At 34.9% G+C, this 14629-nt stretch overlaps 1 protein-coding gene across 1 annotated transcript in view; it reads left to right on the forward strand.

Annotated features, from left to right (window-relative positions):
• Positions 1 to 14629, forward strand: part of LOC129224326 (uncharacterized) — a 430920-nt gene that overhangs the window by 354678 nt on the left and 61613 nt on the right. Inside the window, exons 3-4 of the mRNA XM_054858763.1 lie at positions 1330 to 2447; positions 14084 to 14522. Coding sequence (XP_054714738.1) covers positions 1330 to 2447; positions 14084 to 14522 — 1557 coding nt within the window. The remainder of the gene's footprint in view (positions 1 to 1329; positions 2448 to 14083; positions 14523 to 14629) is intronic.

The raw sequence follows: 14629 nt of genomic DNA on the forward strand, positions 1-14629 counted from the left end.
TGCAGTGATGACTATTGGATTACCATAATGTATTGTACAATCTATGCAAGAGCTGTACATTAAATCGAAATAAAAAGCGAATGTTTGGTGTACTTATAGTTATGTTCTTACAATCAAAACTAAAATTACCTACCGTAAAAGCGGTTGAGAATGGTTTGGAGGGTGAGAATGATACAAACTATAGTTTTGACGTCATAAGCGTCCTTAGTGCATTCTGGGCTAGCTCAGTTTTTATAGGAACGATTGTGCAACATTCTCTGGTCATGAAAGAGTGTTGTCACTGTCAAAACGGCCCGCCAGACGAATGATCTGGTGATTGTGAATTTATTTGTGGTGAGCAACTGGTGCTACATGTTTGTAGGTAGCTCGGAAATTTATGTTGGTGAACTTTTAGTGCTGAAGATTCGCAATTTCGTACGTACCTCTCGCTTTCATATTACAAAAAGGAAGTGACCTCCAATTTTCATTCAAAAATAAAATATTTTGATGTTGCTATAGTTACTAATGTGTAAAGTTTACAATTTGGAGGGTGAGTGTGGTACAGTAAATGTCGAAATTTTGGAGGGTGAGTTGGGTTATCAGGGGAAAAAGTACCCAGGAAAAATCACGGGTGTAGATAAGTATTTGAAGCTTCAACAATGTTGAAGCGAGGCAAGTTTTGGCAGTGGCCTGAAAAAGATGATAAGATTTGGTATTATTCATCTTCAAAAATTATGAAGAAAATAAAGCCTTTGTTTTATCGCGATTTTATGATGTACCTGACTCTCCAATGTTCAACTTTCAGCATAACTTACACCTACAACTCTCCCGTTAAAATATAAGAGAGGTAGAGTATGGTACAAACCACCAAAACCTATATGAAAACGTTGAAACATGTGCTGTACCATTCTCAACCGCAATGAAAAGGTGAGAATAGTACAAAGAAAAACTGCTCTGGAGGGTGTGTGTGAGTAAAGTTTCAAATTATTTCAGGGTCGGAATCAAAAGCCAAGGTCCTAAAACATAATAATAACGCAACTTCATTCTTTTGTTTCGAATGAATGTTGAGTAATTACAGTCAGAAATGTAATAAAACTGTGCCATAGTCATCCGCTTCTACGGTATGTACATTTTTTTTTTTTTTTAATGCTCTAAATTTGATCCGGGTAAATGAGATTCAAGCTGTATATTTCTAATTTCGGTGCATGAAATACGCTTTTAGTAGAGTTAAAATTTAAATAAATAATGAAATTCCCTCTTTTTGAGCATTGCTCAGTTTCTTCAACATATTTTTTTTTTTTTACTTTTAATACTTTAGAGTACTTCACCTCTCACTGTCTTCTTTTTCAGGTCGCTCGTTTGAGATCGTCGACTCCTCTAGACTAGAACCCTTTCCCTTTGAAGACACCTACGACGTGGTGCCCGACTTGAGCGGCGATGAGGAGCAGTGCCATTCGACGCCCAACGATGACGTCCGTCCCGGCGAAGAATACGACGAGCCCTGGGAGTGGAGCGTGGGTGCCCGGCTCACCAGCAGCCTACAGGTGTCCCCATCCTCGCCCGGTTGCCTGTCCCTAGACACCACCGAAGATAGAACGTTCTCTGAACCGGCCGCTGGAGCATCCAGCGAGTCCTTGCTGTCCGATTCCGAGTCCTGTTGCGACGAGGACGAGATGACGGCCAGGCAGAGAAGGTTGTACGAAACGGCTTTTGATAGCCGTGTCAAAAGAGACGCAGACGACTTGGACAGGCTCATGCAGAGTCCTGTTCTGCAAGGGGACCTGTTCCACAACAGGACTTCAGGTGACGGTGCGCCCGTTGTACGAGCCGCATCCAGGTCCTCTTTTGGCTCAACAAGTGGCAGTTCTGCCTCGAGCACCCCCACGCATCAGCCTATGGTTATTGCCCGCCAGTCTCCGAGACAAAGACACTTGCCTTTGCATTTCACGCCCACCGAAAGACGGAAAGTGACCCTCATACGCGACCACCTGCCCGCCAGGTCTTTGTCTCCCCAAGCGAGGCTTCTGAATGTCACTAACGTTGAATCCTCACCTAGAGCCTTAGCACAGAGTGATACGAACCGAAAAGTGGTGAACTCTAGTTACGTCGAGCGAAAGATTTCGTTCAATAATCAGTGGGACAATGTGTCGAGATGTTCGTCGGATAAAAGTTCCAGTCAGGAATCGATGAATGTCGTCGATCCCAAAGACGAGTTCAGGTTATCGTCGAACAACACCAAGAATGAGCAGCAGAGGAACTTTGTGTTGGGGAAAAGCTCAAGTCGTGATAACTTAGTGTTTAGGGACGATCGACGAAATTTGACTGCCAACTACCCTAATAGTTGGAAAGAACTAGCGAACTCAAAATTGGAAAATTCTAATGAAATACAAAAAAATGGTGATAAGACGGATGATACGTCTTCCTCTTTCATTTCCAAGAAATCTTCTGTTAGTCATTCCGGAGTCAAGGTAAATATATTCTGTTTTTTTTTTCTCTTTATTTGTTATGTATTTATTTTATTATTATTATTTTATTTTATTTTTGTTAAATGTATTTATTTATACAAATGCTATAGCTGAAACTTTTTCTGATACTCAGTGATTGCTTAGAAAAGCAGCATATTATTTCTTATTGTGTTATATAAAATGCAGAACTGTTACATTGTTGCATGTACAGTGAGTCATTTTAACTGAAACAAACATAGAGCGTTTATATGTATATTTTTACTTTACGGTTTACGACATGCAAAAATTATTAAATTGACTTAAGTACTCCTGTGTAACGAGCCTCAGTAAAACAGGAATCATTTATGAGTCATTCCACCGTATTCAGTGTAACGTACGGGATATTAATCAGCCACATTTCGAAATATTTGTTTTTCTTTCACTGAAAATAAAAATCACAAAGTTTCAAATATTTTTTTTCCCCTTTTATTTGTATTTCTCAGAGAAAAAATACAAATATTTCGAAATGTGACTCCAAAATGTCCCGTACGTAACACTGAATACTTATGAAATGACCCATTTAGTCTGTGTTGAATTTATAAGTTTTTCTACTTGAGTATTGATTTAAAATTTTGTGTCTGAAATATGTATAAAATACTGAATGAAACTTAAAAAACCTCTTTTGCTCGTTCTCACTCCATCGTTTATTGTTATTATTATTATTCAATATTAAATTCTTTGCACAGTACTAAGGAAATAAAATGATGCACCCCAAAGTCTTAATTTTTACAGTCATCAGGTGCGCTATGATAGTAAGATAGCTATCGTTAGAGTGGCTTAAAATTTTTAAAATTACTCTCTGTACCCGCACGGCGATGCCCGTGCTAAGAATTTAAAGAATTTCCCTTGAATGCAGGAGACTCTCCCTTTCCCGCACGCGTCATAAAAAAATATTTAAAAGAAGTTCCTTTGCAATTTAAAATATTTCTCCAAAGAAATAAAAAGCATTAAATTTCATTAACTGTTGCTTTAAAATGTCAAATAATCCACCACCAACGGCATCTCGCAAAGCGACCAAGCTACCGGAACCCAGCTGATCAGCGAAGGAAGCGAACTCCAATCTATTAGCGCTCTGACCTTTTTGACTAACACTTTTAAACAAAAACCCCTCTCTCTCCCTTTCCTTCGAGGAAAAAGAACGTAATGAAAAAGCACATTCTAGAACAAATGGAAAATCCTGTCTCCCGTAGAAGAAGAAAAAAAAACTCATATACGCAATTTAATTAACTTAAAATAATCAATCCTCTCCACCAAGAAAAAACTAGTATGTTGTGGCCATCACGAAACTTTCTTCTATATTTTTCCTTTTTCTGATCCCTCCCCATGCTTGACGAGGAAGCAATATTCCTAACAAAAACAAAATGACACATGCAAAAACTTGACGACCATCCCAATGTCTGAATTATTGTAAAAGCAAAGCAAGGAGCGAAAATTGAAAGTTACTTTAAAAGCCTTACTTGAATTAATTACAAATATTTTATTTATTAAAAAACATAGGATGGCAACAGTTAAAAATTTTAATTCATTGAGATAATATTTCCGATCATTTCCATACAATTAAAATCACAAGAAATACGCAGACGACAATCTATTACGATTTATCTTTCTTATTGTTGCATTAATAAAACTATTTTTATTCGCAAAAAAAAAAAAAAAAATCAACACCTCTTGGAGCGATTGGAGTCAAAATTGAACCAAAGCCTGTTTACGTATGGATTCACATATATTCCAAATTTCAAACAGAACGTAGCATTACTTCTTGAGATAGGGCACTCACAATGGAAAAAAAGAACGGGCGATTGCGCTACCCCCTTTTTAGCTGTTGACACCAAAATAAAATCAGCTCTTATACCCACTAAGGGCTACTTGTCAAAAAATTTTTGTTTGATTCCGTTCGTTATTTCTTGAGATACAGCAGTCACAATTCACGACAAAAAACGTTCTATAACTCAACCCCCGTTTGAGCTATTGACACCAAAATTGAATCAGCACCTGCTCCAGTTAGGGGCAATATATGGACCAAATTTTGTTCGATTCCGCCAGTTACTTCCTGAGGAATAGCAATCATGCATAACTCAAAAAACGTCCCATTGCTCCACCCCCCTTGGAGGAATTCGCGCCAAAAACCAATGGGCACAAGTTCACATAGGGTCACATATGTGTACCAAATTTCATTCAATTTCATGCGATAGTTTTTGCTGTAGAGCGGCCACAAAAAAACTGGTCACACACAGACGTGACACACACACATACACACACACACACACACACACACACACATACATACACACACACAGACAGACAGACATTTTCCAAAAATAGTCGAAATGGACTCAGCACACCTCAAAACGTTCGAATCCGTCAAAATTCGAAATTCGAAAATTTGCACGAATCCAATACTTTCTTTTATATATTAGATATAGAAGAAAGTAAAAATATGTTTTAAAATAAAACCCACATTGCAAATACAAAATGAAAATCCAGCCCCTCCCCCCCCCCCCCCCCGCGTAGAAAAACGGGTTTAGAACAAAGACGCAACGCAATTAATATAAAACCAGAAGCTGTAAAAGTATTTATTTTGATATAAGGATCGCGTACTCCAGAATAGCTCGCAGATGGCAGAATTTTTTCCTGCTTACTTGACATTTATTGTTATATATTTTAAAACACACTATCTTTATAAATTCTAGCCTATGTGTTATTCTGATGTCTGAGCTATATCATTGTAAAGTTTCATTAAAATCCATTCTGTAGTTTTTGCGTGAAAGAGTAACAAACATCCACATACACCCATACAAACTTTCGCGTTTATTATATTAGTAAGATGTTTACATAAGTGGACGTTTTGGTAACAAAATGAACACTAACATTGACATCAAAAATTTGGATGATATAAAATTTGGATGGATTTTATATTGAATTTGGATGATATAACTTGGCTGATATAAAATATTTTCCACTGTAATCACGAGGCTTTATTTTTTGTGATGTTGTCAATAACGAAAGTACAGGGTGTCCGAAAAGTCCTTGATACATTTTAAAAACGTATAGAAATAAAAAGCAAAAAATGTCGGATGGATATCCGGTTTGCGCCATAATACTTCACACGTTCAAGAATTTTATATGACATCATAAGAAAAAAGAAAACAAATTAATCTCTACTACATAGTATAAAATGAAGTTTCTAAAAACTTTGTTTCTTTGAACGCTCAGCGAAAGTGTTGCAAGTTGCAAAACTCGAAAACTACTCGGCCGATTTCGATAAAAATTTTAGCTTGTTGAGTTTACCATCAGATAGGTTTCGAGACCGGTTGGAAAAAAATTCGAAAAATAGTTCGTTTTTTATTCCAATTCAAGACACACTTCTCTCATAAATTCTCAAATATAAGGGTGAAACATTACCTGCACATATCAGTATTGTACGTGATTCGAAAGAGCAGATTTTTCTGCATCAGATGGAATTCGTAATTCTCCAACTTAATTACAGCGGAAGTTATTTGCGTTTTTCGCTTGATTTTTTCAAGGCTTTGCGCGATTCCAGCCACTGATGTCTTCATTGTAATCGTCAATAAAGAGTGAACACATTGTTACAGTTTTTTTTTTATACCACTGAAAAAAGCGATTTCGTTTAACCCCAAATCTTATTTGACCAACGGTCGAAAGCCGAATCTTCTATCTCAATTAGAAGAAGATTTATAATCGTTTTAAATTGAGTTCGAAAATCTCTTAATTAAGTTATTAGCGTTTTGTTTTGTTGCAATGGCTACATCTTTAGCTTCTTCGCTTGTTCCTTCTTTCTCACTTTAATTTCTTAAAAGTATTTCATTTTATAGCGATTCACAGTGCACTTTTATATTGATTATAAATAGGGAAAATAATGCTTTTTAGCTCGAGGAAATTCCGTGTATAGAATTTTATTTTAGTGTGGACCCCACACTAATTTCTTTTACGTCGATTTAATAATCGATGTTTTTCAAAACTCCAAAAAGGAGTGCAATGTATTCATGTATCCGAGTCATATATGATATTAGCGTCTGTAATCTAAAATTTCATAAAAACTGCATGCAATGTGTAGAAAGAACAAGACATCAATATAATAGTGCCGTAGAGTAAGCCAGAAAACACTTTAAATAAGTACACCCCTTGTTTGTCATGAACCGATACGGGAAAAAAAGTGCTTTACTGAGATTCATTTTGTAAATATCGACAATTTTTATGTGATTGGATGAATCGCAAAATATCGGCAGCAAAGCCATATTGAAACCAAATCCGAAAAATCATTTTTGTAGACAGAGCTTCAACTTAACGATATATCACCAACTTGGCGACCAAAAGCTTGGAGATTTATTACCAAGTGGTTTCCAAATTATAACATTACTTTTGTTTGCATTGAAATCAACACCGATTTGTCCCCAAAAAACCCTTTTGAAACATTCAAAAGCAACCAAAAGTAAAAAATGCACAACAAGACCCCACCCAGGAACTACATACAAAATTTCAACTTTCTGCGGCTGGCCGTTTTTGAATTAGGTTAGATACATAAATATACATACGTACATACATACATATGCACAAATGCACACACCTACATACAGACGTCGCGAGAAAATGCATAGTGATTAATTTGTAGATCTTCAAAATGGATGTTTCGGAAGTCCATACATTCGTAATTACGTATGCACGTGCGGACGGGCTAAAAAAAGAAACTGCTCAACGTTCTTTCGTGGTCGAGTAAAATGTTCGTTGATTCCGAAATTGGAGTGAAAATTTTGAACTTCCTTTGAGTGAACATTCATTTACTACATAAAACGAAGTAAAAACAGAAGTTAAAGCGATAACAGTGAAATTATTTTTGTCAAAGCTGACATTTTTTTTTCTGCATTTCACCGGTAGCAATTTGAATACGAAAAGGAAAATGGAAAAAAATAATTTTTATTGTGTTCCCCCCCCCCCCCCCTCTCAATGTCTATGTTATTTTTTGCTTCGTGACATTTTTGTAAACCTAGCTTTTGAACTTATTAGTTCGAAACTAAATTTCTGTGAATTATGTATCAATTCAACCTTTAACGACAATACAATAAGATGCGGTTACTTTGTATAATTTTTCCTGCATTGAATTAAAATAATAAAAGTTTGTGTTGTGACTGGATGACAAAAATTTTAATTTCCATTTATTGCAATGAAATTGACTATATATGAAATTTAAAAAAAAATGCAGTGAAACCTGTGTAAGGACCGCTTGTGGTGCAGCACTTTAGTGGTCAACTTACAAGGGTAGTCAACTTTACAGGTTTTACTGTGTTGCACATGGCGCGTATGACGTCATTGAATAAGTTCAAAAGACCTTAACATTAATCCCTACCGGGAAACTTAAGGCTAACAGGTTTTGTCAAACTAACTTTGTTGGAAAATGCTCCTGGTGAAGAAAATGTTTCAAAAGAGATTTTGATTTAGCTATTTTTAGGGTATTTTTTGAACAATTCGAAATAATTTTCACCTTATCAAAACACAAAAAGTACTTTTTTGGCGCTAAAAAATCATGCAGATTCTGATTATATTCCTATTTTTTGGTTTTACGAAACATAAAAAAAAATATTAATAGAAATCAAAGTGCCATATCTGGTAAACTTTACATTGACGCAAGTAAGGGATAAATATGACTGTATCAAAATTAAATGAATATAAAGCGTAAAAGATTCTACCAGGGCTGAGGGGTCGGTGGAAAAATGACCAACTCCCGACTCCGTCTCTTAGAATTTTAGGAATTTCGATTCCGACTCTGACTAGCCATGACAGGAATGCAGATTCAGAGAGAAAATGACCGACTCTGACTCCTAGATTTTTAGAACCTTCGTCTCCGACTCCTGTACCACAAAATAAGTCCGACTCTGATACTACAGCATGTGTAGAATGAACCAGATTATAGATTAAATATTTATTTGTCATGTAGCAAAAAGTTCACACTCTTAATATTTCTAAACAAAAAAATAAATGCCATATTTTTCTTTAATTTCGTCTATCAATTATTTTAATCTGTGCGTTAGTTTCTGAAATATAAAATTTTAAAATCCGATTATAATTGTTTTGTGCTAATCTGGGATTCTTTTGAGTTAAAACGTCCACCAGTTTTGAGTTTTAACGTTTTCATTCAATTGCGTGCAAAGCAAAATGTTGTCTTTTTCTAACGTGTCTTTTTTTTCTTTGTATGCGTGTGTTTGTATATATGAAGCAGTGAAAAACCGAAATTGGAGAATGTTGGTTTTCATCAGTGATTCAACAGAACCATTCGGTCATCCACTGATGTATTTCGTATGTAAATGTTGATATTCAACCGGCTAATGTCGATATCAACCACTTTTCCGATTTTCACGGTTGCATATACATTTTAAAGACAATAAATCCTTTGTTGTATTTTAAGGTAAGGGAGTATTTGGTTTAATTCTATGCTGTCTTTAATTATAATTCGGAATTATTTGCCATAAACTTATGAATGCAAAAGGTCCATTTCACGGAAAACGGTAATTCTGTCTCACACGTGACGCTTTTTACATTCCATTTAAAACAATAATTTAAAAAGCTAATGAACAAAATTTTGTTGCTTAAGAAATAAGAAACTTATATAATAGCAAAAAATTTTGTCATTATCTTTTGAAATTATTCCTTTTTTATTAAATGTAGGAACTGTCACTTGCTGGACAAATTGACTGTTTTCAGTGGAATGGTCATGTACATATTTTTTTTCAACGGTTTGATGTATTATTTCTCAACAAATGGAGATACATTTTCTTTACGTTGGAACGTCAGCTTTCAAAACCTACAATTTGTTTCGTCTTTGCTATATTAATGGAGCAAAAGTTTTAAATAATGCACACAGTAAACTACAAGAGGTTGACTTTGGATGTCCCGCACGTGGCGCATGAAAAAAAGTTAAATTTTGAGGAAAAAAAAGGAAATAAATACTGTGTCAGTAGTATCTCTGTATCAAATGTAAAGATAAAAAAAATTGCTGACTCCTGTTAAATTAAAATATACGAATATTTCACAAAATATTGGTGAAATTATCGAGTCGGATTGTCCCGTACGTGACGGTGGAATGGCCCAAAAACATGAAATGATAAAAAATTATTCAATCTATTTGCTCAAATAAGACACTTTTACTCAAATATTTGCACTTCATTCCTAGAGTTTTAAAGCTTTGCTTATAATTATTTTCGAATAGTCGAATGTAAGGAACTGTCATGTATTGTAATATAAATTATCAGTTTTTTAAAAACAAACTTATACTTGAAAAATAATGATTTGTACGTGTTGCTGGCGTGACCTCGTGACCACGGTCGCACCAGCAACTCGTACAAATCATTATTTTTCAAGTAGAAATTTGTTTTTAAAAAACTGATACTTTATATTATGATGAGTCCCATATATATAAAAAATATATTCCAGTCAAAAGCCAAAATTTAAAAATACAGAAATTAATTGTAAATATATATTACTGAGCAAAGCGTAAAGTGGAACTGAAATTTCTCTCAAACTGAACACTAAATACAAACAAGAAGTCCCGTCTAAAACTGAACGAACCTACTTTCCCGTGTACGAACATCGACTTTCTAGCACTGATCAATGTTCTCTTAATTAGCTAAGACCGCATATTATAACATTTTCAGCTGATTTTTTAACCCAAAATATGTCTCTCTCATTTGATAAAATAGAATCGCAAAAAATAAATGGACATTTAAGTAGTAGCACCTTTTAAACAATGCAGCTAATGTATTTTTTACATAAAATATCTTTAATCGTTTTCAAAAAAGAAAAATATAAAAAAATAAAAAGTTTATCGAAATAAATATATTTTATCTTGAAAAACCGTTTGTAGCTTTTCTGGGTAAAAATAAAGAGCATCGGAATTTATTTTTCCCCCTTGCCAAAACCTAATAAATGAATAAATAAATATACTTTAAAGAAAAAAATAATAAAATGTCTTCTTAAATAAATAGTTTTCATCAGAAAAAAATCATCTGCACAGCTCTTTTTGATTTAAAAAGTAAATAAATAAAGTACTCCGAATTTATTTTTATTTCTTGTTGCCAAAAAAAAAAAAAAATGCAACTTTAATGAAAACAAAAACAAATTTTGTCTCAACAACCATTATATCACGCCAGAAACCAGGTCTTCGCAGTCGGGAGTCGCAGACTTTAAAATTTAAACAGTCGGAGTCGGTTATTTTTTCTCTTAGAGTCTGTATTTCTACCAAAGTTGTGGAGTCGGAATCAGTTGGACTGATTTTGGGGAAATGTAGTCGAACCCGGGAGTTTAAGTCTTCTAAAATTCCAAAAGTTGGGGTCAGTCATTTTCCCTTCGAGTCTATATTTCTGCCAAGGGTGCGGAGTCGTGGAGTCGGAGTTTTATTCATTGTGGGGGAAAGAAGTCGGAGACGAAAGTGAAAGGCTTTAAGATTCAAAGGGTTAGAATCGGTCATTTCCCCTCAGAGTTTATTTCTGCCAAGACTGCGCAATAGGCGTCTGATTTTGGGTTGCAGGAGTCTAAGTTGAAGGCTTACTAACTTAACTAAACATAACTAAAACTTGTGCACTAAAACTCTAGAAGTTGGATTCGAAAATTGATCATTTTCCCCCTCCGCAGAAAAGTATTTGAGTTTTGAATGATAACAGCTAATGTAATAGGTTGTTTGAAAGGTTCAAAATTTTACGAAAACTTGTTTAAATCGAAAGCGAAATATGGAAATGAGGTGTCTTTGCCGAGATCTTTCGAACAAAAAAAAATTATTCGAATCGAGCTATCCACCCAAAAGTTATTGGGGGGGGGGGGGGAAACAAACTGAAACAACACACATTTTCCCCATCTCAAAACCATAACTTTCCAATTTTTAAAATACTTATTTGTTTATTTTTTAAATTTTTGACCCCTTTTGTTTTTAGCGATATTTTTGGCATGACTTTTAAGCCATCTCTCGTGATTTTATTTCCTTCTTTCTTTGACTTTTACAGGAAAGTAGGCTAAAAATAAATACATAATAACATCAGTACTGGTATAGATTTCAACAAATTTATCTCTTTTATTTTTAAAGCTCCCCCCCTCCCCCCCCCCCCAAAAAAAAAAAAACACTAGATGGTCAAACTTTTGTTGAAATTGGAATAACGGTGTACGTTTTATGTTTATAAATAATTAACATATGTTGTCTGCTCAAAATGTATTTCAAGAATCTCTTGACAATCAAAAGATTAGTTCTAAATTGATGAATCTTTTTACCTCCTTAAATTATTAATATTTTCTCCTTTAAAAACAGTCCATTAAGTGAACTCTATACGCAATCTTGTATTCTTTAAATAGAGAAATTTGATTTCAAGGCATTGCATTTTAGCATCAAAAACAATCCTTATAATGATACTAGTTATTTTTATTCGCCTTTACTTTAGATAAATTAAAACTACGAGAAGAATATAATTATTAAGTCTAAAAATGATATTGAAGTTGTTCTCCTAAGTTTTAAATTCACGAATACTTTTTGAGTATATTTCTCAATGCTTTCATTTTGAAAAAAACCTACTTTCTTTCTTATGCAATTTGCAGCCTGTACAACAATGAGAGTCAATATTTTAATGTGTATGAGTTTTTACTTCCTTTTACAAAAAAGGAAGTATTGCATTCGCGAAAAAATTTTCACTCCAAAATCGACCTTAATTTCCATTTTGCTCACCCCCAAATGAATGTGAAGTTCTTTTTTCGACTCGACCACACGTGGAAAAGTGTCTAAGAACGTATAGACACGCGAAATATCCATTTTGACGATTCCCGAGTTAGTTACAACGAGTTTTCTCGTGACGTCTATGTACGTATATATGTATGTGCGTATGTATGTCGCATAATTCAAGAACGGTTTGTACTAGAAAGTTGAAATTTGGTACGTAGACTTCTAGTGGGGTCAAGTTGTGCACCTCCCCTTTTAATTGTATTCGGGTGTTTCTAGGGGGATCTTTTGCCCCTTTTTGAGGGGAAATCATTGTTAATTTCGATGTAAACTCAAGTGGTGTTATAATTTGGAGGACACTTGGCGGGCACTATCACCAGTCTTTTGATCCCCAAGTTTTATCGCCAACTTGGCGACAAATTTGGCGATTTTTTTAAAATCTGGTTTTTAATTTGGCCACTGTAGGTGATATTTAGAAAGTAAACTATTGAACCTCATTAAAATTGCCAATAAATGACATTAAATTGGAGTGGAAGGAAGTCATGTGAGGCACACATCAGTTTGTTCTTATCTTTGAGATGCATTTAGTTTGTGTTTCGAATGTAGGTAAGGCTTGACTTTTGAATCCTAAAAATCGTTCTTATTGGAGCTTTAATTTTTTTTATGAACTTTAGGCACATTACTTTTTTTATTATGCTTTATTCAAAGAGGTATAAAAAGTTATGGGCTGAAAGTTTTTTTTTTTTTTTTTTCATGTTGTAGAATTTATGTGAAAAATTCATTATAAACTTCAGCCATAAAAGGGCAATTCAAATTCTATAATATTCAATCGTATGTTTCCATTTATTAAATTATACAAATCGTATGATGCTATAAATCAAAATGAGGAGTCTTGAGAGAAAAAACAAACATTTTTTTTAATGCAAAGTTGCAGTACTTTTAATTAATTTTATATCCCTTTTTTCACCTGGCTCAAAGTTAAGCGAAATAGCCGGAAAAGTTTGCATATAAGGTTGATAATTAATTTCAAATGGTTTTTTGAATTATTGTTTCTTAATTTTGGGTGACTCTGCAATAACTCTATTAAAGCATGTGTGGGGCAGTTATTAATATAATAATATAGAACCAAAGTTACCCTAAATTAATAATGCATTGTCAAATTTTCAACTTAATTTTATTTTTAAATTTTTTGTTTATAAGTTTTGAACTAGATTTCATCTATGCAGGCATAGCGTTCGTTTTTTTGTTTCTGCGCCTTTGCTGTGGAATATCGTTATTTATTTATTTATTTTTGGGATATTCTCAAAATTTTCTCAAAATTATTCTTCTCGGAAATCTAATCTTAGAGTTCATCACGATCATTAATATTTCTCTCACTCAAATCTTCAGTGTCGATACGAGACATAGTTCCATTTGTTGTCACTCTAGCTAATGAAGCTTTATTTCCTCTAAACTGCCCGTTAAAAACTATGTCGTATCATCGTTTGTTTTTATTTTTAAATTAGTTTCATGGGTTTTTCTGGCAACTGTGGCTTGTTAGCAGTAAGTACCGCCCCTTAGCCAGGCCTAAATCAGAACCACATGCAAAAAAAAAAAAAAAACAGACAGCCTGATTATCACTGCCAGAGATTGCAATTTCGTTCCCTTATCTTGTTGGCGCTGTTAGCTTCAATGAGACGACATCTGCCTCCAGCTCGGTTATTCACTGTTCCAGACTGATGTGTTGGAATAATTATAACGAAACTGCAAATCTCTGGATATGATACCCGAGTTGGCTGATGTTATACAAGCAGTGGTTTATATTTTCTTTTTCTATTTTGGCAACTTTTTCCAGTTATAAAGAAAGGAAGAAAAACATTCTGATGTCATATTTGTCACTTCGTTGTTATTTCAGGTGCTACCTAGAGACCACACCCGCTTATCAAAGCCCAAGAACAAGGCGAACTCATTATTTTCCGATCCCAGCCAAACGCAGAATTCTGATTCGGAGTTGAAGGAGAACCATTCTCAAGGCATCGAGGACTGTTCTCGTCGGAAGGCCACCAGACCCTCCAGCCTCTTGTCCGAAGTCCGGCCTCTGGACAACGTCCCTCAGAGTCCAGACAACGACCACAGGTCGTCAGAAGATTACGATCCGCCCTGGGAGTTCAAGGCCAACGTCCTCAGGCCTTCTGTAAATGGGTCTATATCCGTTCCGGAAAGGCTCTCTCAGCCAATGGCCAGCCAGAGCCAATTGCCGTCTTCCTCTACGCACGATAAACTGGAGAGCGAGGACCAGGACCAAAAGAACCTTCCAGTTGCCATTCCAAAGGCACTGCCTGCTAAACCTACTGGTAAGATTTTTCTTAATTCACTAACCTGTTTGTTCAAAGCTGGTGCAGTGGCAAGTGCCAGAAGCATTTTGAGTCCGGAGTTTTATTGCTGGCCTTGTGGCACTACG

The sequence above is a fragment of the Uloborus diversus genome, chromosome 6 (genome assembly GCF_026930045.1).
Source record: "Uloborus diversus isolate 005 chromosome 6, Udiv.v.3.1, whole genome shotgun sequence".
Classification (NCBI taxonomy): domain Eukaryota; kingdom Metazoa; phylum Arthropoda; class Arachnida; order Araneae; family Uloboridae; genus Uloborus; species Uloborus diversus.